General features: G+C 40.6%; 1 protein-coding gene across 5 annotated transcripts in view; it reads right to left on the reverse strand.

Moving 5' to 3' along the window:
* FAR1 (fatty acyl-CoA reductase 1) overlaps positions 1–24,245 on the reverse strand; it is a 53,356-nt gene that overhangs the window by 12,990 nt on the left and 16,121 nt on the right. For 3 of the 5 annotated variants that reach the window (XM_025173284.2, XM_088145893.1, XM_025173281.2), the window contains 7 exons: positions 15,457–15,651; positions 9,649–9,824; positions 8,684–8,863; positions 6,628–6,805; positions 4,822–4,866; positions 4,607–4,734; positions 1,116–1,183 (listed from right to left, as the gene is read on the reverse strand). In XM_025173284.2, the coding sequence (XP_025029052.1) occupies positions 1,116–1,183; positions 4,607–4,734; positions 4,822–4,866; positions 6,628–6,805; positions 8,684–8,863; positions 9,649–9,824; positions 15,457–15,645 (964 nt within the window). In that variant the 5' untranslated portion in view covers positions 15,646–15,651. Of the gene's footprint in view, positions 1–1,115; positions 1,184–4,606; positions 4,735–4,821; positions 4,867–6,627; positions 6,806–8,683; positions 8,864–9,648; positions 9,825–15,456; positions 15,652–24,245 lie in introns of those variants that run through there. The other 2 variants (XM_025173283.2, XM_025173282.2) reach the window with 1 other exon arrangement.

Here is a 24,245-nt window from a genome sequence, read left to right on the forward strand (position 1 = left end):
TGTTAGATTCTTGCCCTACGGATCTTAATTGATACTTTCTCCTATCCTAACCTTAATAAAGTCAGCCAATTTTTTCCCTATAGAAATAAATCAATAGAAAAAATACAAATTGTTCTTTTTCCACCCACAAAATCCATCCAAAGAACTGTAGATGGGAGATGTTACCTGTAGGCTAATGCCTAGAACAGACAGTTTCTTAAGTTTCAAATGACTTCTGGGAAATACTAGAAATCAATACCTCATGGAGTTAGAAAAGTTTAGAAACTAAAACAGTAGGCTAAATCTCAAATATTGGATGATGCTTTTAGATGTCAGTGACAGTATGAATTTCAGCTTATTACACTGGCAGCATATGAGCTAATGGGATATAAGTAAAACTTGACTTTTCTCCTCAGCTGCCTAATATGTAAGTGACATCAGCAAATACTATGCAGGCTCAAACACTTATTTCTTGTGTCTTACATAGTATTCTTGTTTTGTAATCTGTCCTAATCAGAAATGCTATACAGCCATACACCATAATTCAAATGCTAAGTAAAGCCACAGATATGTGAACGCTGTTCCAAAAAATGTTAAGAGTTCAGTATCAGTGCATTTCTATTATAAAAATGAAATTCTGTGACTTATATACAATATGCAAATTTGCTTAGTTTTATAGTTTCTTAAGGCTATTTTTTCTGCACCTGTGAAATTGCAGTATATACACAGGTGAATAAAACTTGTGTAACTTTGTATCTCCTACTGAACATGAAGCTACTTGATTCAGCAGACATTGGTGTCGCACTGATCAAATAAAGTTTCTCATTTCTCAAGTGTTCTGTTCAATTGAGTATAATTTAAAATACATGTAGCAAAATACTCCACCTCTTTGAGTCAGTTGTATATATTTTTAAAGATGATCCTAGAACTGGGTCATCTATTCACAGAAAGAGCAAAAACAAAAAAAACCCTTCAGATGTTACTTATGTCCAGAAAGCAGGGAAAATACAGCCAAATTAAGGAGAATCATGGCTATTTTTAAAAGTAGTTCAAACTGAGTCTAACTTGGTACATGGCTTTCTATATAAGCTATTTTTACAATGAACTAATTATGAGAGGAAAAAAAAGAGGCCTACCAACTTCACCCCAATGAAAGGGATTAGTGCCACCCGTTGTACAATTGTATACCATAATGTTTCTTGGCCTGGAAAAAAAAAGATTATATATTTTTTTCTGTATCATTCCCCTTAGTATAAAACAATTTAGACATAGTCAAAAACAAGAGGGGTAAACAGGAGAAAACTGGCTGAATAATTATAACAAGCAAAGAAACAGTAATATAAAGCAGCAGCCAAACAATTGGTTAACATTATATTTACAAAATAAGCCGATGGGATTAGGATCCTCAAGGAAAGGCCGAATAGAAATACAGAAATGTAGCCATCTCTTGAGAGGGGCAAGAGGGAAAAAAAAAAACCGACAAGAAAATACATGCTTCTGTTTTCTTTGAATTAAAAAAAAAAAAACAGTCAAGGCATATCAGTAAGCTGTGGTTCCAAACTCTCTTCTTGCTTGCCAGCATATTCTCAAACTTGCTGCAAATTTATGCCGGTTTTACAGGATTAAAATTGATTACTTAAATCTCTTCCCTTCATTTCAATGAAAGAAAATGGGGAGGGGGGGGAAGACATTAAAAAAGAACTTGGCCAGGGTGCGCAAAACAAACAGAATGGTCTGCCCTTACTTCCTTCTCCTGGCCAGAACTCAAGTAGGTCAAGGCTTCTCTGAAATCAGATTGTTCTGATCTATAGATGATAGTGTTGCCAGATATGGCAGGACCATGTCTTGCTAAATTAAACAACTGAAATGTGCTCTGAAATAAGCTAACATATAGCATGATCTGAAAAACTGCTTCTTAATGCTGAACTTCAGTTAGGAGCTTTGTACCAGCATTTGGCACTACCCGTTGTTTCTTGACATTTTAAGTTCTGTTCACCATATTCAACATGTAATTTACAGCTCTTTTAGATGGTTGGGTTTTTTTCCAGACTATCTCATTTGATGATGTAATTCTGTGTTTTCTATTTATTTATTTATTTATATTTCAAATTTGTCACCGCCCATCTCACTACAGAGTGACTCTGGGCGGCTTACAGTAAAAATAGAATAAATATTAATTAAAATACACTACAACAACAAACTTCTTATATTATTTATTTATTTATTAAATTTGTATGCCACCCATCTCCCCCAGTGGGTGACCCTGGGCGGCTCACAATGAAAGTAAAACCCACAAACACTTAAAAAATAAATACTCCCATTAATTAATTAAAAAGTCAAACTGCAAGAACAAGCCCTATACATAAAAAACTAAAAACATTCAAGATGATGGGGGAGTAAAATCAATTACCCCACAAGCCACTTCCACTGGTGTGAGCCTCCATGCGGCCCACAGGCCACCTGGCATAGCCAAGATTTCATGCTCTTCCTGAAGGCCATAAGAGTGGGGGCACACCGCACCTCGGGTGGTAGGCTGTTCTACAGAACGGGGGCCACGGCAGTAAAGGACCTCTTCCTAGATCCCACCAGTCGAAATTCCTTGACTGGTGGAGTTTGCAACATGCCCCTTCTGCTGGACCAAGTGGGGCGGGCTGATATAACAGGGGCGAGACAGCGCGTAACAGTGTTGTTATATGGGCCCCCCGGGGGCATTCAGAACTGTCTGTGCTGCTGCATTCTGCGCCAGCTGTAGTTTCCAGATACTCTTCAAGGGTAGCAATGTAGAGCGCATTGCAGTAATCCAACTGGGAGGTGACCAGGGTATGAGTGACTGAGTGGAGGGCCTCCCGATCAAGGAAGGGGCATAACTGATGCACAACACAAAGTTGCGCATGGGCCCTCCTAGCCACAACTGCCACCTGCTGTTCGAACAGGAGTCGTGAGTCCAGGAGGACCCCCAGATTACACACCAGGTCTGTCTGGGATAGTGCAACCTGTCAAGAACCAAAGATGATAAACTCCCAGATCTTGAGGCTCCCTGTACCCACAGCCACTCCGTCTTACCAGGGTTCAGTTGAAACCTGTTGTCCCCCATTCAGGCCCCTACAGCCTCCAGGCACCGCAAAAGGGTAGCCACAGCATCACTTAGGTCACCCGGGATGGAGATATATAATTGAGTATCATCAGCATACCGATGATACCTCATCCCATGGTGCCTGATGACCTCACCCAATGGTTTCATGAAGGTGTTAAATAGGAGCGGCGAGAGCACCAAACCCTGAGTCACCCCACAAAGTAGGGGCTGTGGGTTGGACCTCTCGCTCCCTATCAACACCAACTGGGTTCAGCCTTGGAGAAAGGAGCTGAACCAGCACAAAACTGTGCCACCCAGCCCCAACTCCTGCAGCCAACCCAAAAGGACACCATGGTCGATGATACTGAAAGCCACCAAGAGGTCAAGAAGAGCAAGGATGGATGCACTACCCTCATCCCCTTCTCGCCAGAGATCATCTAAAAGTGCGACCAATGCTGTTTCTGTCCATAACCGGGCCTGAAACCTGACTGATAGGGGTCCAGATAATCCGTTTCCTCCAGGATCCTCTGAAGCTTCTGTGCGACTACCTTTTCTACCATCTTTCCTAAAAAGGGAAGGTGGGAAACTGGACAAATATTGTCCAGAAGGGTGGGATCTAGCAATGGTTTCTTGAGGATGGGATGCCCAAGTGCCTCTTTAAAGACAACTGGAAACACCCCCTCCCTCAAGGATGAATTCACCATCACCTGGACTCACCCACATGTCACTTCCCAAGCAGCCCTGACCAGCCAGGAGGGGCATGGGTCTAGCTGACAGGTGGTGGCATTGACAGTCCAGAGGACTCTGTCCACTTCCTCAGGACCAATAGGATCAAACTGTTCCCAAATAGCAGGGTAAGTCCATGCCCTGGGCATCTCCATAAGCAATGCCCCACACTTGGAATCCAACTGGGAACGGATCCAAGCAATTTTATCCTGTAAATGGGCCACTGGGCCCTCTTTTCCCAATAGGGATTGGGTACTGGACAGCATTCTGCAGATGCAATAAGAGCAGAGAAATATGCATTGTGTCTTTATTACTGTATTCTGTAAGCCACCCAGAGCTGTAATAGACTGGGGCAGCCCATACATCTCATAAATACATAAATAAATATAGGTTCAGAAATTTTATTTATTTATTTATTTGACTTGTCCCCGCCCATCTCCCCACAACGGGGGACTCTGGGCGGGGACAAGTCAAATAAATACTTTCAAAGAACTGTGAAATATCTTCAAAGAAAGAGTGCTGTCAAAAAATCAGGTGTGCCTGAGAAACCACATTGTCAAAACAATGGAATATAATACATATTATCTTGCATTATAGCTATATACCTCAGAAATCTGTTGTAAATTTCAGGCTAAGGATAGTGGGTTATGGTGACTGAGTCAGATGACCTGTGCAGAATTGCACTTGTTATTAAAGCCTACACCCATGTGTAAGTTTAAGGATTAATGGGTTTAAGAACAAACACAAATAACATCAACAGTTTTGGAAATTTAAGCTTATAATTTAATATTATATAACCATTACTTATCCTATATAAAAAATTGTCACCTGTTATACCTATTAACTCCTGAATACCAAGCAGCAGCTATTGTTGCATTGATGACTACATCTACTGGAATAAGATCAGCAACTGCATTATTTGAGGCTCGCATTGTTCTAAGAATTCCTTTTCCTGCCTTAAAATAAAAAGGTACACATTAAGAAAGGCATTTCAAGTTACTTCAGTTTTTTCAGAGAAAAACATTCATTTAACTGTTACTTACAGCAATAAAAAGGCCACTAGGTCCATTAAAGTTATCAATCCATCCCTGTTGAGAAACAACCATAATGAACAATGAAATATTTTTGTATTGTTTTTTTCATAAAACCAAGAATTGTTTAATCAAAACAAACATCAGAATATCTCATTTTATAACATTACATGCATACCTGAAAGACTCCACATGACTAAAGAATGTGCTTTTTTAGAAGAAAAATATGTAGATAAGAAATGACAAACGTTAGTTATATGTACGAGTACCAACATATCCATTTTCAAATGGCTTACCAAAATGATGATTCTTTAGTATAGCTATGAGTTTACAGAGCATTTTTTGATCCAATAGATAAAATATATTATTAGACATGAGAGCTGCACTGGTTGCTCTACCAACGGATATCTTTTTCTCCCTCCATCCCCTAAAACCTCATATATTTCATCTGTGTTCACACATAATGGTAAATTGGGATTTTGGAGGATCTTATAAATGAGCTTTTACCCTGACTTGGCTCTTCCAGCTAGCACAAATCAGAAATGGTCTCTTTTAGCAAGTCATTCACACAGGGATCGCAGTCTCTTCCTCCCAACCCTCCCTCGTGATTTCCAGCGTAAGAACTAATATGATCTGCTTTGAACAATACACAACTCGATTGCCTTTGGCTTAATACATTGTACAAACCTAGTCAATTTGTCTTATTCAATAACTCATGGTAACATAAACCATACCTTAATACAACTTGAAAATGAAGTTTAGCAGAACTATTTCCAGTTTAGCTACTTATAATGGAAGGAACTAAGCAGGAACAAGCAAGCTTCATGAACTGACATGTTCATGATACAACAGGATTATCAAGAATCCTGGTTTCCCTTGCAAGTCAACATATCCGCTGCCTAAATGCTCATCTTTGTGAGTTTAATATAGTTCATCTTTGTGAGTTTAATATAGTTTGTGACATTTTAGAAGTATGGATGACAGGAATTGTATATCTTAAAGGAATTGTCAATTTTGAATTATTTCAACTCTATGAGCAAAAATATGTCTAGAAGAAAGAGATACTCTACTTAGCCCTCTTTATGATAAAATAAGCAGATACTAAAATTTAAGGATTTGAATTAGTATCTGCTTATGAGTCAAATGCTGATATTCTATGAATGCAGAAGGCTCTGTAAATACTTTCACATATATATCAAGCAAGTAGGAATTCTTTCAAGAGCTGTTTTAACGTACTCCAAAATGACAACTGCAGTATGGTGGTAGCTTAAAATCTAATGCTAATATTTGTGAAATATCCTATCTTAACAATGTAACATTGCTAATAATTATAAGTTAACCAATCTTTGTTACTGGAATATAATTGAGAAGTATAGGTTCTTGCAGCTGGATATATGAATTATTTACAAAAGAGAAGCTGTAATTTAGAGGCAGATACTTGCTTTGCAGGTAGAAATATCAAGTTTGATCCCCAGCTTCTTCAAGTATAGATGAAAAAAGACACAAGTGTGAATTTTTGACTCCCAACAGTCAACATAGACAATATTGATCTGGAAGGATCAATGGTCCAATTCTGCAAGGCAGTTTTCTATATACACTTGTATTTTGGATCAGCAAAGGCCTACACTGTCACATGACTTTCCTTCACATAAGGGTTTTAAGGCAGAAAGCACAGGCAGTTCAGTTATTCTGCATCCAACTTTTCACATAACTCACTTTCACATATCTGAACAATAAAGATAGTTTAAAGTGCAACAATAGTTACTAATTACAAAATATTGATAGCTAATAAAAGAAAAATAATAAACACTGACTTACAGGGAAAGGCTCCTTCCAGCTGGCACCCACAATTGATGGCCTTACAATGGCAATATTTAATTTTGCACCTTCCTGCTGTACAATGTATTCCGCTAAGGCTTTTGTATATGTGTAGGTATTGGGTCTATCTCCAATTAGTTTTGGTGTAATATCATTTACTAGACTGTCATCCATCCACCTAAGAAATAAAATATATTAACTTATATAGTATCACCACTTTCAACTGTCCAACATGAATAATATTGTATCTTACAGTAACATTATTAGCATTTTTAAAAGTAAGCCTCTCAGATGGGTTTGTGCATCTATCTGAACAGCTTATGTTTTGGCGCAATCAATTCATGGTTATTTTGTTTTAGATCTAACATATCATTTCATATATTTTTTTTAAAAAAATGAAAAGATACTTCTTACAGCAATGCATTACAGAAAATTTAGTTTTTATTTGTATCAATACATGAATTGCACAAAGGAAGAAATCAATGCTGGACTATATGAGCATGGAGAGATTTTACCTCACTAGTTCATGCTTCTTTCTTTTGATTTTTCTATACAGTAATAATCTTTCAGACCAGTCTACTATCTCATTACTGTAATTATATTTACATCTAAAAAGATGCATTCTGTTTGTGTACCTAGAGATCTCTTTTGAAAATATCATAGTATCATAGCTTAAAATACACTCCAGTTCTTTATTTCCACCCAGTTTTTCAAGAGCAAGTTGAAATGAGACATTATTGGTAAGGAACACATTTTCTACCAACTAAATTAAGCTAGCTTTTTAATTTCAGAGTTAAAGCACCTCAGAGGTAAGAGCACTTTTTCTTTCTTTCTTTTTTTGCTAAGAATATAACACCAGGTCCACTTGCAACTAAGTACAGTTAAACGTGCCTCTTCATCCTCCACACTAGATCAAAATCAATTTGAAAGGTTTTATTTTACTATGAGGAGTAATCAAACATTTAAGCTTAAGAGCTGTCATATTAATTAAAAAGCAATAAAATATAAATAATAAAGGAAAGCTTGTTATTTTTGGAGGCACTGATTTTTAGTTTCATTTTAATATGATGAAAATTAGTATCATAAAAGTTAAATGGTTACTGCTATTAGCAATAATTTCATGGAAAGAAAACATAATTTCTATACTACTCTTTAAAACACTGATAGTGGACTGGATCTGTATTAAGAGTGAAATTCTAAAATTTCTACTCAAAGTCAATCCTGATTAACTCAGGCTTACTCCCAGATACACAGAGTTGCAGCCTTAAGTGTTCTTCAAATCCACTGAAACCAACCTGAACATGCAATCATATTAACTTACTTCCACTGATTTCAATAAGCCACAAAATAATCCACAAATGATGAATTTATGTCTGAACTTCAGTCTTAGAGAATAGCAAATGGGGCTAGGTGAAAGGCCAGACAAAATGGAACTGAAAGGCTTAATTTCATTAAGGCTTTCCAAATTTAAAAGCACACAGCTCATTCATTTCAACTCAACAGTTATCATACCTCAAGAAGGTTATATTTATTAACAGTTATAGTGCAATTTACCAATCTGATGCCAAAAATCCTAACTTAAAACAAGAAAAACAAGCTTTGGTTGGATTCAGTGTTTCACTCTAGATCCTCTAGACAGCAGGAAAGAATGCTGTGATTTTTGCCAATTTTCCCCTCCCTCTGCAATTTCCAGCAGCAGCTTTTACACTATTTCATAAAAACCAGTGTACTGGAGCAGACTTTCAGAGGGGTCCAGGGTTTGAAAGGGGAAATCTACAAAAATTATATTTTGCCTTTGCACCTGCAGAAATGATCTGCTGGATCAAAAATGCTTTATATCTAAAAGAACCTCCTCCACCAAAGTTAGGTTCTAACCTCTTATATCTAAATATGCAAGTTCATTGTAAAATATTAGTGAAACGCCCAAGCAGCTATGTCCACAGTTAATTCAAACCAAGAGTAATCTTAAATTAAACCTCAACTCTTCATCATCATCATCATCCAATATTATCAAAAGCAACATGATAGAAGAGGGAAAATATTAAATAACACATACTCTAAGGAATCTATTAATTTCTTAGGATCAACGGGAGGTGGATAAACAACTTCCTCAATGTGTTTTCGATTGCAGTAGGCAAATGCTGTTGAAACATGCACAAACACTTCTAAATTCTTCATTTTCTGGGCCAAGAGAAGAAGCTGTTGTGTTGCAATTACATTGAGCTGAACAGCATCCCTATTGAAGGAAAAGAAAAAAACGTAAGAGCTAAAGTCTTCTGTTATGCCATTAACAGCTGCCCAAGAAAGAAAATGCCTAGTATAAAAGTAAAGCAAATAAAGTAACAGAGAATTCAAAAATTTTTTTGAGACATACTTAAATCTCAAACCACTAAGTTATCATACTCTTTAATTCAACTGTCAATTAAGCAAGAATATTTTTAAGTCTTAGAAAGAGTAAAAAGTATATGGAGTCCTCCCTTACCGACCATGTTCAGTTACAACAGCGCTAAACAAGGAGACTTACGACCAGTCCTCGAAACTGCAGCTGTTGCAGCATCCCCGTGGTCACATGATCGCAATTCAGGCACTTGGCAACTGGCATGCATTTACAACGGCTGCAGCATCCTGCGGTCATGTGATTGCCATTTGTGACCTTCACAGCCAGCTTCCGACAAGCAAAGTCAATGGAGAAGCTGGCAGGAAGTTGCAAGTTGCAATCATGTGGCACTGCACTTAACCCATGGTGATTCGCTTAATGAATGCAGCTGGGCCTGATGAACTGCCATTTTAAGTTGGGCGCAGTCACGTGATTTTTTTACTTTATGACCCATCACTTAGTGATGGAGTTGTTGGTCCCAACTGCGGACGGTAAGTGAGGACTACCTGTACAGTAAATACAAATTACATTTGTTCTTACTCTGAGCCAAGACACTAAGGCTTTACAAAGGCTTTACATTTCTTCTCTTTAAAAGTTTACAAAAATATTAGAAATTATATTAGTTTTAATTAAAACATACTCACCGTAGGATTTCATTGAATCTTACAGTAGCAGCACAATGAAATATAATATTAACATAGTTTAGAATATTCTCCTTGTCTTCCTCACTAAGGGCCATTTCTACTTCTGTAAGATCACTAGCAACTGGAACAATTTTTTCTTTAAATTCTGGTTGCTCATCTCGCAATCTATCAAAAAGCTATCAAAAAGAATCAGGATAAAACATTAAACAAGACAAAAATAGAGTGTGCATACATCTGAGGAAGATCAACATTGTATTTCTCAACACCAATCTATGATGGGCATGTTACTTAAGTTTAAGCAACATATCCCACATTCCAGGCAAGAATTATGATAACATGTATTTTAGAAGGATGAATTGTGCAACATTCACTAATTCCAGGCACAATATCACCAATATGCTGATGGCACCTTGTTATACACTGCTACCCTACTACATGTCAATATTTTGCTTCAATGTCTGGAGGCTGTAAGGGTCTGGATGGGACAAATCAAGCTGAAGTTGAACCCAAGCTAGCTGGAACCATTTGTTCATCCAGGTTTCTCCAATGGTTTCTCCTGAGAGGGTGGCACTGCCCCTGGAAGAGCAAGTCTATAGCTTTGGGCTCTGCTGGACTCACAGCTACTGCTAGATGGGTAGGTGGAAGCCATGGCCAGGGATGCCTTTGCCTAGGTTTAGCTTATAAACCAGTTACAGCACCACATAATGTGTGAAAACCTTGCAACGGTAACTCAAGCCCTCGCCATTACTTGTTTGGATTGCCTGGACTACTGCAACTTACCCTATGAAAGGCTGCCTTTGGCTATTCATAAACTTCAACTGGTCCAGAATGCAGCAGCCTCCAGAATGCAGCAGCATTAAATGTATATGCCACCCAATTTCCAGTGACTTTGCTGACATGAGCATATTTCACCTGTGCTCTGGGCCCTACATTAGTAACCCAGGGCCTGGTTCTGGGAGGGAGCTGCTGGGCAAAGCACGGAGCGCTAGGCTGGGAGGTGCTGTGTTGGTCTTGGGGTCCTGCTTACAACTTGGGAGCTGTTGATGGCCCTGCTTTTTGGTTCCCTGGATGAGCTCCGGATCTGCCCACCTGGGGCTTTGCTTAAAACTCAGGGGGCTGTTATTTCCTTGGCTTTCTTCATCTCTAGGGGGTGTCATCTTCCCCATTCTGGTGAGGTAGGCAGTTTGCTCTTTCTCTGAAGGGGCCTGACCCCCTGGCTGACAGTGTGCTTGGGCAAGTGTGGCAAAGGGGGTGGTTGAGTTCCCTGTGTGGCGGGGCCAGGTTGTTGGGGACACTGGGTTGGATGAGTGTGGATGTGTGATTGAGTATGTGTACTTGGCCCGGGAGAAAGGAGTGAAATATGGGAGGGAGACGGGCAAATGGAAGTATAGTGGGAACTCGGGGACAGGCTGCATTCAGGGACACCAGGCCAGCTTTCTGAAAGTGGTCCTGGTGTCCCGACCCCAACTTCTACCCTCAATGCCTGGTTATCAGATCCTTGGTGGTCCTGGGCTTCAGCTGCTACTTTTGAAGACCAGATCAGTGTGTAATAAAGCTTCTCTCATTCGTGATTTTACCATGGATGAGGGCATTGGCCTAGCATGTCTTACTGAAAACTGATTGGGCCCACGGGGGGGGGGGGGGGGGTCCCTTCTTGGAACTGTGCCTGCCTGGGTTCAGGTTTTGCATTAGCTGAGATCCAAGGGAAGGGGGGGAGGAGAGGATGTGTCACTGCGGTCAGCCATGAGTCTTTGTGTGCTCTCAGAGGCTCTGCTGTGCAGATAACCAGATGTGAGGTGCTCTGGTTGAGGATGAGCTCTAGGGAACAGCTGGGATGGTTTCTAGGGTACTATCCTCCCTGCACTGCTGAATTCTGTTGCCAGGCTGGCAATAGAATTGCAAAGGCTGTTAGTGCTCAGGGATTTCAATCTGCCACCTGATAACATTGAATCTGGGACAGCACAGGAGTTTCTGGCCTCTGTGCAACTGTCTCTAGTCACCAATGGTCTGACACATACCAGCGCCCAGACAATGGATGTATTTTTTGTCTCAGGGGAGTGCCAACATGATCTGATGGTGGAGGACATTACCATTGGTCCACTGCTATGGACAGATCACTCTTAGGTTACCTTCCAGCTCACTGGTGTCACCCTCCCCCACAGGGAGATAGGGCCCGTTCAATCAGCCCTCTCCAGGCAACCGAAAGATCCAGTTTCAGAGGGACCTTGAGGTTATGCCCAAGAATCTAGTGGGTGGTTTGGCTGAGGTTCTAGTCACTGTCTGGAGTGGAGAGGTGGCTGGGGCCTTAGGAGTACATCTCCTCTGTGTGGCCTCTTCCCGCACGCTTATCCCAGAGTGTACCTTGGTTTACTCAGAAGCTCCAGGAAATGAAGGATGGCACCACTGGAGGAAGAACTGGAGCAAGTCTGACTAAACATGGGTAAGGGACTACCTTGTGGTGATAAGACTGGCAAAATGTCAGTATTTTTCTGCCCTCAATCTGTCCACTGATAACCATTCAGCAGCCCTATTTTGGGTGATTGGACAGAGATGGGTCACAAGATCATCTGCAGGGCCACTATTAGGGATATTCTGGCTACCTAGCAGATAAAATTGTTTAGATCTGCTCCAAGTTGGACTCTGACCAGGCAGATCTGGCCTGGTCCACAGTGCTTTGGGATGTGATCTGGGATGAGTTTGAACCAGTGATGTGTAAGGAAGTGGACAGGGCTCTCTACGCTGTGAGCTTGGCCAGATGTTTGTTGAATCCAGGTTCCTCCTGGCTTATTAAGGTGATTAGGGAGATGACCCGTGGTTGGATCCATACTGTGGTGCCAGCCTCTTTGAGGGAGGGGGTAGTGCCTACATCCTTGAGACAGACAGTGGTACGCCCCTTCTCAAGAGGCCATTCTTAGATCCAATGGCCCTAAATAACTATCATCCCATCTCCAACCTTCCCTTTTTAATTAAAGTTCTTGAGAAGGTGGTCAGACTGCAGCTGCTGAGAACCCTGAAGGAAGCAGATTTTCTTGACCGGTTTCAGTCTGGTTTCAGGCCCGGATTCAATACAGAGACAGCCTTGGTTGCCCTTGTTGATGACCTGTAGCATAGCCTGGATGGAGGTGGTGCATTCATCCTTGTGCTTCTTGATACCATGGCAGCTTTGGATACCATCAACCACAGTATCTTTCTGGATTGGCTCTGGGGTGTGAAAATTGGGGGCACCATTTTCTGGTGGTTCTCTATCTTCTTTAGGGGCTGGTCACAGTTGGTGTTGGTGGGGGGGAGAGGTCACTCTGTAGGGCCCTCCTTTGTGGGGTGCCTCAAGGCTCAAGGCTCTTTCCCTCCTATTCAACATCTACATGAAACCGCTAAGTGAGGCCAACCACCACTTTTAGGGTTCAGTATCATCAGTATGAGAACCAGTTTGGTGTAGTGGTTAAGGCACCAGGCTAGAAACTGAAAATCTATGACTTCTAGAACTGCTTTAGGCACAAAGCCAGCTGGGTGACCTTGAGCCATTCACTCTCTGAGTTCTAGGAAGAAGGCAATGGCAAACCACTTCCAAAAATCTTGTCAAGCAAACTGCAGGGATTTGCCCAGGCAGTCTGCAGGAATGACTTGAAGGTATCCCCCTCCCCCCAAAAAACAGTATGCTAACGATACCCAATCATATCTTTCTACCCTAGGCCAGCTGAGTGCTTAAAAGCTGCATGGATCTGGATGGGGGGAGTTGTCTTCAGCTTAATCCTACCAAAACTAAATTGCTGTGGTTATTAGGCCACCAGGGATCTCCAGGGAGATTCCAACTTTGATCTTGGGTGGGGCTGCCCTTCACCATTCAAGGATGGTCTGCAATCTGGGGATCTTCTTGGACTCTCAGCTCCTGCTCAATGAGCCATGGCAGCTGTGGTCAAGGCCTTTGCATAGCTTCATCTGATATGCTAGTTGCACCCTTTCTTGGATTGGAGCCCCTTCAGGCAGTCAATTATGCCCTAGTCACCTCACAACGTGTTCTACATGGGGCTGTCCCTGAAGACCACTCAGAAGCTTCAACTGGTTCAAAATGCAGCGGTACAGGCAGTGATGCCCATATGACACCTCTCCTCTGCAACCACATTGATCCAGATTTCAGGGCAACTTCATTCCAGAGGGCAGGTGCTGCAACAGAGAAGATATGAAGTTGCCCTGGAATCTGGATCACCCTGATAGTGTTCTGGAGGGCCTTAAAGATATGGCTCTTCTCTCAGGCCTTGGGCTAGGGTGGTTGGATCCCCTTGTGAGTTTTGTTGTTGGATTCGCCATCTTGATCTTTATCTGCTTTATTTGTTTTTTGTTGGTTTGTTTTTGAATTGTATTTTATTTTTTCTGTTATATTGTAAACCACCCATAGTTGTTTGGAGTTGGGTGATGCCTAAATCAATTAAATTAAATCAATTTTAATATATTTTCAGTTCAATTCTCTAATACCTTATTAAGATCAGATTTTGTTTTTGATTTTAGAAAAATAAAGTTCTGCATCATTTGCAAATTTTATAAAATGTTCCTCCACCTTTTCACTCAAATCATTAATGAAAAATTTGAAAATTACTAGCCCCGGACTCCTGTGACACCCAATTCATTTTAGACTGATGGGAAACCACTGATAAGCATTCTTTCAGTATCATTTCAAGTCAGCTGTAGATCTACCTAATATCAACCAGCCCAAATTTAACTACCTAGCTAATCAGAATGTTGTGAGTTACTTTCTTAAATCCTTTGCTAAAGTAAAGTACATTACATCTATAACATTTATTTATTCTACTAATGAGCTACGATTAGTTTGGTAAGACCTGTTCTTGACAAATCCATGCTGACTTCTGTAATAGCTCCATTATTTTTAAGGTGCTTACAGGCTTTTATGATCTGCTCCAGAATCTTCCCAGGTATGTCAAACTCATCTGAATTCCCTGGATCTTTCTTCTCTCCCTCCCCCCTCTTTTTTTGGTGAAAAAATAGACAATTTTATTCTCTACCAGTCATTTGATACTTCACCAGACTTCTCAAATGGATAGATATTCAAGAATGGCCATCAGCAGTTTCTTCAGTACCATACAATGTTACTAAAAGTCTGATGTCATGTATGGTCCTTAGGAATCAACATACTTTATTTCTATTAAGCTCTCAAGTTCAAATTATGCTTCTTCAACCAGCTTTTCACATTTGTCTGGTGTAATGCATATCCTCTTGCCAGTGAGTAAGTCAAAATAGGAGTTGAGTGGTTCTCCCTTTTCTTTGTCATGTTCCTCTTTTCCTATGATCACGGAGCACCTGGTATACTACTTTTTCTCTTTATTTGAAGACATCTGAATAAGCCTTTTGTTGTTCTTCACATTCTAAGCTTAGCCCATTCTGAACTTTACCTTCCCGACATTTTCCAGGATTCCTATATGTACTCTTCTTTGGTGACCTGCCTCTGTCTTTCTACCTTCTACATGTCTTTTTGTTTTCAGATCTTCATGAAGTTTTTTGTGCAAGAACAGTGAATTATTTTGTTGCCTCTCCTCCACCAGAATGTGTTTGTAGTCTGACACCAGTAAATTAAAAAGTAATGTTTGATATTTAAGAATGCCAAAGTTTTTTGGCAAGAGAACAAAATGGCCTCTAATTAAACCAAACCAGAGATTTGTTACTACTTCACATCACTGACTATTATATGGTCATGTAGTAAAACATTACTCCAACATACATATTCTCTATTAGTCAAAGATACTTCAAAAATCCTAAAAAGATCTTTTATATAAAAAATCATGTCTTCTGAAATCATACCTTACAGTTGATCATTTCTTCTACTCTTTCTTGAGATGTCTTCCCTGCTTTATGTCTCACCAAAACATACACTGCTTTTATCTTTGGACAGGATCGTAGCAGCTTTTCTAGAAGAACTTTTCCCATGAAGCCAGTAGCACCAGTGAGGAGGACATTCTTGCCTTCATAGTATTCTGGGATGGATACCATTATGATCTGAAGAGAATTTAATAGCAAGTATTTTATGTGCTCATTTTTCACAGGATTAGATATCAAATTTCATTACTACAAAGTACAAAATCCTTCCTAATATAAATGAAAAAAAATGAGACCTTCTATTTTCTTTAAATATTACAAAGAGTATTACCTATATTCAGTGAGAAAGCCTAAACTAGAAACATACAAATGTAAATTAAAATAATAATGGCAACAACCCTCAGAATCATTATCTACTATCTGGATAAGGTATTGCATAAAATGCTGACATTAAATTAAAAAATACAACATATGGAAAGAAGCAAAAAAAAAAAAACCCAGCCATTAAAAAAAAATAAACATTAAAAAATTCTTTACCTAGTACATAATTGCTGGCCCATTCCTGCAAAGTTGCCTAAGGTTACACCCAAAATGATGACTAACCAAAAAACACAGCTGGCTAGTTTGCCTGTCACCTAGCATTGGATGTGGCTTAATGCTTAGAATTCGACTTGGTTTAGTATTTGGCAGGAAGAAACACAGAGTATTATAGTGTTGACAGGAGACATCTAACCCCATTTGATCCATCCATCTCTCTCCAGCAATATAGTCACACAAGACAGTAACTCCAAACTGAATAATTTGTCTTGCTCTATTAGCAAATACATGTGTGTTGTTTTAGATATACAGTGGTACCTCGGGTTACGAACTTAATCCATTCCGTGACTCTGGTCACAACCCGAGTTGGTCGCAACCCGAGGCAAATGTCCCCATAAGGTTCAATGTAAATACGGTTAATCCGTTCCGCCCTCCGAATCTGGTCGCAACCCGAGGCAAATTTCCCCACAAGGTTCAATGTAAATACGGTTGATCCGTTCCGCCCTCCGAATTTGGTTGCAACCCGAAGCAAATTTTCCCATAAGGTTCAATGTAAATACGGTTAATCCGTTATGAAACATATGCGTTTTATTTTTAAACCACAAAAACATGAAAAAAAGTACAGTACAGCACAGTATGAAGAGGGAGAATGGGGTGGGGAGGCAGTTATTGTTTGGAGGGAGAGTCCCCCTCCAAAAGGACATCGGGGAGATCTCCTTCAGGGGTTTCCTCTCTTCTTTGCCTCTTAGCTGCAGACTCAGTTCTGGGGAAAAACCTGTCTAAAGTCAGTTGTTTTTTCCTGCGCTGCATAACCCTCCGGAAATGAAAGAACACGTTATCGTTCATCATATTCAACACTCTGTTTGTCACAGTTCTGTTGGGGTGGTGCTTCTCAAGGAAATCCTGGCACTCATTCCATTTCACCATGATGGATTGTATCACTTCACTGCTCACCACCTCCTCATCCTCCTCTTCCTCAGTGGAATGCTCCTCGCCAAGCATTCTGTTGCTCACTCTGGAGCTCAGCAAGTTCTTCCGTGGTCAGCTCCTCCTTATGGTCCTCAACAAGCTCCTCTATGTCTGCATCATCGACAACTAGACCCATGCTCTTGCACATGGACACAATCTCCTCCACTACCTCTGCATCAGACCCTTCAAAGTCACGTTCAGGCCAGTTTCCTCCAGGCTGAGTTTAAGGTCCGGCAGGTGACATCTTCCCAGGCTTTGTCAATGAGGCTGATGCAGTGGAGGACACTGAAATGTTTCTTCCAAAACTCTTTCAGAGTCAAGGATGTTTCCTCAGTGACACTGAAACACCTGGTGAAGAGCGCCTTTGTGTAGAGCTTCTTAAAGTTGCAGATCACTTGCTGGTCCATGGGCTGCAGAAGAGGTGTGTTGGGGGGGAGGAACTTGACCTTTATAAAGTCATACTCAGTGTCCATATCATCCACCAAGGCTGGAGGGTGTGCCGGGGCACTGTCCATCAGAAGAAGGCACCTTTCAGGCAGCTGGTTGTCAGACAGGTATTTTTTAATGCTGGGTGCGAACACCTCGTGCAGCCATTCCATGAACAACTGCCTTGTGACCCACGCTCTCGCATTGGCCCTCCACATGACAGGCAGTCTGGCCTTGTTCACACTGTGTTCCCTGAACGCATGAGGAGTCTGGGAATGGTACACCAGTAGCGGCTTAATCTTCAGGTCGCCGCTTGCGTTCGCACACAGCAAAAGGGTAAATCTGTCCTTCATGGGCTTGTGCCCTGGCAGTGCCTTTTCCTCCTGCGTGATGTAGGTTCTGTTTGGCATCTTCTTCCAGAAGAGCCCTGTCTCGTCGCAGTTGAACACTTGCTGAGCGACATATCCTTCCGCCTTCATGAAGTCCTCAAAGTCTTTCTTGTAGGCTTCTGCAGCAGCCTTGTCAGAACTGGAAGGCTCACCATGTCTTGCCACACTGTGGATGCCACTTCTCTTGCAGAATTTCTCAAACCAGCCTCTGCTGGCTTTAAATTCCTCACTTGCTGCGCTGGTAGAGGGGTTTGTCCGCAGTAAACAACTGTGCAGTTTCCTGGCTTTTTCACAGATGATAGCTTCACTCATGCTATCACCTGCCAGCTGTTTCTCATTCAGCCACACTAACAACAGCTTTTCCACCTCTTCCAGCACTTGTGTCCTCTGCCTCGTTAAGATCGTTACTCCTTTTGCCACATCAGCTCCTCTGATGGCATCTTTATTCTTCAAAATAGTCGAGATGGTCGACTTCGCCATCTTGTACTCCGAGGCCAGATCAGTCACATGAATACCACGATTGTGCTTTTCTATAATGTCCTTCTTCAGTTCGATCGTCACTTTTTTCTTCAAAGCCTTATTCTCGCCAAGCCTGCTCTGCATTTTCTTTGGAGCCATGCTGACAAGCACACCAAAAACCTTCCAAAACGCCACAAAACACACCACAAGCCTCACCGAACGTCTCCTTGCTACCACAATCTCGCCCACAGGAAGCTGCGACCGTGTGGCAGCAGGGAAAATGGCCGCAGATCCAGTTCATAACCTGAGGCGGAGTTCGCAACCCGAGGTAAATTTTTGCGGCCGGAGCTTGTCGTAACCCGAAAAGTTCGTTAACAGAGGCATTCGTAATCCGAGGTACCACTGTACAGGTAGTCCTCGACTTATGATCACAATTGGGACCAAATCTTCGGTCACTAAGCGATGCTGTCATTAAGTGAGTCGTGCCTGATTTTATGAACTTTTGCGCTGCTGTCATTAAGCAAATCACACAGTCATTAAGTGAATTTGGCTTTCCCCATTGACTTTACTTGTCAGAAGCCCCCAGGGAGGTAGCAAATGGTGATCATGTGTCCCCGGAACATGGCAACCATTGTAAATGCATGCTGGCTGCCAAGCACCCAAATTTTGGTCACGTGACTGCAGGGACACTGTGAAGGTCGTAAGTGTGAAGACCAGATAAGTCACTTTTTTCAGTGCTGTCATAACTTGAAATGGTTGTTAAATGAATGGTCATAAGTCGAAGACTACCTATATAACCCTCATGGTAACTGAAGACATACTGCTGAGACCCTCTGGATAAAATATTAATGCAGTCTTCTGAAAAACAAAAGTTTCAAAGCAACAACAATCTGCTTGTAGGTAAAAGCTTTGTGTAGTAAGGAACTGTTTGTACTCCTTCTCAAGTAAGAACAGCCATGGATGAAAGACAATAGGGTTGCCTTTTATTTCTGCATTTCCCAGTATAGCAACTGAGCCTTTTCTCTGGGATTAAACTATGTTTATTCAGCAAGTGGCAGTTCTTTCTCCACCTAAGACCCACTTATTCTAAATGGGCTCTCTCCTTCGCTTATCTTTCTTTCCACTCCAATGTCTGTCCTCTCTCTTTTTCTTTCTCTTCCCAAGTCCTTGCCACTTCATTTCCCTAGTTTCTTCTTTTCTACCAGTATATGCCTTTACCATTTCATTCCCCTTGTCTTTTCCTTCATCCTCTATTTTTTCAGTCTCAGTGATTTGCCTTTCTTGTGACTCCTTCATGCTTTTGTTGTAGGATTTTAAACACTTCCATTTCCTTTTGTAAATGCAACCATAGGACTCTAAGTGTCATCTTTACATTTGGAAGTAGCTTTTCTTTTTGCAACTAGCTGACATAGTCCCACCGCCAAATATTCAGATATTATCTTGAACAAATATCAGACCCTGTTACTAAACATCTTCCTCAAATAGGACACAGTCCAATCCCAAATCTGGCAGGGTCATAAATATTCTGAAGATGTTTGTGTATCAAAAGCTCTTTGGTGATAATTGTGAACCATACGTTTCTTAGTTTAAAATTAACTCTCTTATTTGCTGGTGTTAAGGAAATCTGCAGACAGGGCAAAAAGGCAATGATACTTTAATGCTAGAAGTAGGAGAAGCATAGCACAGGCATCTCCATTTTTACCTTGCTGCACTCTCCTCTCTTATAGCCTACTACTGAGATACAGGGCTTTATAAATTTCTTGCTTATAAACTTTAAAGCAACAGGACAATACAACAAAGGAGAGGAAATACTAGAACCAATGACAGTGAGAACTTCCTGATGACATTTATTAGTCACGAGGACAAGATATTAAGAAAGATTAAGAGTGCTAGACGCAAGGTTTCAGAACTTAGTGAGATCTAAGCTCTTAACAAAAATTCTTAACAACAATGTGAATTTTAAACAATGCATGTTTGTGATCAGGTAAAGGTCAATCTTAATCTTCTACCATTAGATGAATGTGGCTTAATGCTTAGAATTGGACTTGGTTTAGTATATAGTAAGAAGAAACAGAATATTACGCTGTTGGCAGGAAACATCTAATGCCATTTGATCTATCCATTATCTCTACAGCATTATAGCCACCCAAGACAGTCACTCTAAATTGAATAATTTGTCTTGTTCTATTGGCAAATACACATGTGTGTTATTTTAGATATATAACCCTTATAGTAACTAGAGAGATACTATTAAAAATGTGAATTTTAAACAATGCATGTTTGTGATCAGGTAAAGGTCAATCTTAGCTGAGCTCTATCTGAGAGTCTTAATCTCTTCAGTGGTGGGGAAAGATCTAGCAATGCTGAGGGTACATTGCAATAAGGATGGAAAAACAAGGAGGGACATTCACAGGCACAGGACCAAGAAAAAAGAAAATATGAAGGAATACCTTTCCTTTTCTAGTACCCAAGATGGCCATGAATCAAGCAAGGGAAATGAGAAGAGGCTTTTCTTCCTAAAGCTACATAAAAGTAACAAAATTAATGGAAAGGATATTGGAATCTAAAATTTCCGTAAGAATATTCCCCCCTCATTAAGTTTAAACCTTTATTCAAATTCAATGTTCATGAGACTTAGAACTTCATATTATGAATATTGTCTACAATCCAGCTGTTCCAGAGGAATAACAGAATTATGGTGCTTTTTCAGTCTAAAAAAGACACCCTTGAAAGGACACTTTCTTTTTCAAAGAATACAAGTCAAATGATAAGAATGAAAACTAGAAGTTCATCTACAATATATTGTCCCAAATTTCCCAGCCAATAAAACATTTCTGACAAAGTTCAAGAGTCCATGCAGTTTTCCACCAGCCTTTCAGATTTTTGCAAGCACTGTATGAATTTCTTCCTAATTATTGGGTATAGAGATACAGCATTTTGTTCCAATTACTGCACAGACACTACCTATGACTGCCAGGATTTAATCTAAAGCTACCAATTGCTTTACTTGTATAATTTGCTACTTCTAAAATAGTAGACCCACATTTTAATTATTCGCTTGTCATCAGACCAACTCCATACATGAGAAATGTAATAGTAAAGTAGCATTCTCTGTCAGTGATGACTCTGTTGGGACGGCTGGGCTGAGGGGCATCCTTTGAGTACCTAATAGCTGTACTAAATAGACAACAGAACAAAATTCATGAAACCAATCAGTTGGTGGGAAGTGTGAATCCAAATTGGATAGTTGTGGCAATGAATTGCTGTGTTGGTAGTTAATGGAATCTGCAGGTCCATCTTGCCTGTAGGGTATTCTTTCTCTTGAAGACTGAATGTAGATCCAGTCTCCAGGCTGGCAAGACAGGTCAGGATTCAGTAGCAAGCATTCTTGCATAGTGATAAGGGGTTACTAACATTGGGGCAAACTGATTTAAACCAGTTTAAATTGGGGGAGTCTCCAAAGTGCTATTGGATCACAGTTCTTAAGTGATCCATGATATTAGCTTCATCTTCCCCTGTATCACTGTATTTTGTGCCAATCTGTATTAAGGGGACGGACAAACAAAATCATGTCTAGAAAGACTTTTCTCTGTTCAGTCATGCCATCTATGCCAGGATCTGGATCTAGCTTCCCTAAATAATGATCTCTGATATCATATGGTATAATTATTTTTAATAAGTGGTTTATCTCTGCCCATGTTGGCTCATACCATTGGAACACTATGGTCAGCTCTTTTCTGAATTTGTTCCGTTGCCCCCAGATAGGAGGAAAATGTCAAGGGAGAATAATTAAGTCAGCAGCACTCCAGAGGTAATGCACGCTTACAATAACCTGAGATTCTGGGAGCTGTCTCATGTGGCATTACAAAGCCAATTCCTATATCAAATTTGCTCGAGACCAGGTAGTTACACCTGACCTCACAAGGACAGAATTTCTAGTGTCCTGGCAGCTTGCACTTTCAAATGAGGCTTCAGCTATATAGGCAGAGGCTAGGGTTATATGGTAGCAGTCCAAAGAATCTAAAATGTCCTGAAGGGAGTTCCATCTCATTACTTGAGAGCTGGAACAAAGAGGACAGTTCCTCAGGCTATCCTTATTCTGCTCGATCTTTGATTACTCTTTTAGGTTCGCTATTTCAGAATCCTGGCAGTACCTACCAGCTTCTGTTCCCCAAACCTTAAATCTTAGCCACTGAGCAGAGCCCTTTTACTTTTTACTCATCAATTAGGCTCACAAATGAGCTATTTTGTCCATGTCCCATATTTCACTTTTTGGGAACTGCAACCCTGAATTACAGAGGTCCCAAGAGATTTTATTTCATTTACATGTTCTCACTTACCGACCATTCATTCAGCAACCATTCAAAGTTATGACAGTGGTGAAAAAATAACTTTACAGCCCATTTACAACCTTCACAGCGTCCCTCAGTCACACAATCACCATTACAATCAGTACCTGTTGTGCTGTGCCTGACCTGTGTTTTCTCCCCCACCCTTGCAGAGCAGAGAGACTGGAGAGAAAGGGATTGCAAGAAAGTAAGCTGTTTGCTCTTCTACACATTGAAAACAATGCGACTGCACTGGCAACCCAGGGCTGGGAGCCACAGGCACACTACACAAACAGCTTACAGTACTCTTGAAATCTCTCTCTCCAATCTCTCTGCTCTGCAAGGTGGGGGTGGGGGGGAAAAAGCAAGCAATTTCTGTAGGCAATCTCTCGTTTGCCTGACCCTTCTCCTCCCCCCCCCGCCACAGAGGGGAGAGATTGGAGAGAAAAGGATTTCAAAAGAGTCTCTTTCCAGCCAGAAAGCACAGATGCAGTCACGTGATTTCCCACTTAGCAACCGCTTCGCTTAGCAGCAGAGTTGCTGGTCCCAATTAGGGACGTTAAGCGAGGACTACCTGTATTTAGATATTTGCAAACAGATAACACAAAATATATCCACATGAAGTGTGTGGAAGCTCCTTCCTCTGGAGTGCCTTTTTATTTCCTGTTTTAAAATCCTAGTGCATGCATATACACAGAAAGCTAGGAAGACAGAGATAACTAGAAGGCATTCTTGCATTGTAAGTGACCTCAAAAAAGAATTTTTGTATACCTAGCCACTGCTGTACCTCAAGGTTTAGACACAGACAAACACATATGTATCCACAAACATAAATTTCAAAATTCCTTTAGTTATCTTTCACCAAGTTGAACTCAATCACCAGGATTACCCTGAGTTTTAAACACACATTTTTCTCATCTGTTTCCTCACCTGACCAAAACTGGTAGCAATCCTCAGCTTCTCACAAACCTGGGCCTTTAAACCTTAAAGCACTAATTTCTGTTACTAAGCTTACTTGAACATTCATCCTGTATTGCCAAAAAGCTTTGTATTGTATACTTCCAGGAGAAAAGTTGCTAGAATCTTTGCAAAATGCAGCTCCTGTTAATTGAGACTAAAAATAGGTCCCCGTGTCTCACCACCACCACTTTAATTAAGCTAGCACTCCCACAAAGATGCGGGATTTTGCTAGAGCTAGTAAGTCTCTTTCCCATCCTTATAACAGGTAAATCTTGGTGGAAATTCTAAATCTGTTAAGGAAATTTGTGAACGGGATGAAAAGCAGTGATACTTTACTTTAAGTAGAAGCATAGCACAAGCATCTCTTCCTTTATTTGCTAAACCCTCATGGTTTTATACATTTCTCATTCATAGGTAAACTTTAAATCAACAGAACAAACAGAGAGGAAATCCTAGAAACAATGACAGCGAGACATCCTGATATGATTTAGTGGTCAAAGGGCTGAGTTATTAAGAATGCTAGCAATTGACAGGTTATTGAGATCTAAATTCTTAACAAAAGTGTGTGCAGGAAGAATTTTAAACGTTTGTTTGTGATCAGATGAAGGTAAATCTTATCTCAACTCCATCTGAGAGACTCTTCTGTGGTGGGGAAAGATCTAGTAATGCTGAGGATGCATTGGAATACCAACGGAAAAACAGTGAG

The sequence above is a fragment of the Python bivittatus genome, unplaced genomic scaffold (genome assembly GCF_059951505.1).
Source record: "Python bivittatus isolate LINGU-HERP-01145 unplaced genomic scaffold, Pbiv_v1 ctg000480_np1212, whole genome shotgun sequence".
In the NCBI taxonomy this organism is placed as follows: domain Eukaryota; kingdom Metazoa; phylum Chordata; class Lepidosauria; order Squamata; family Pythonidae; genus Python; species Python bivittatus.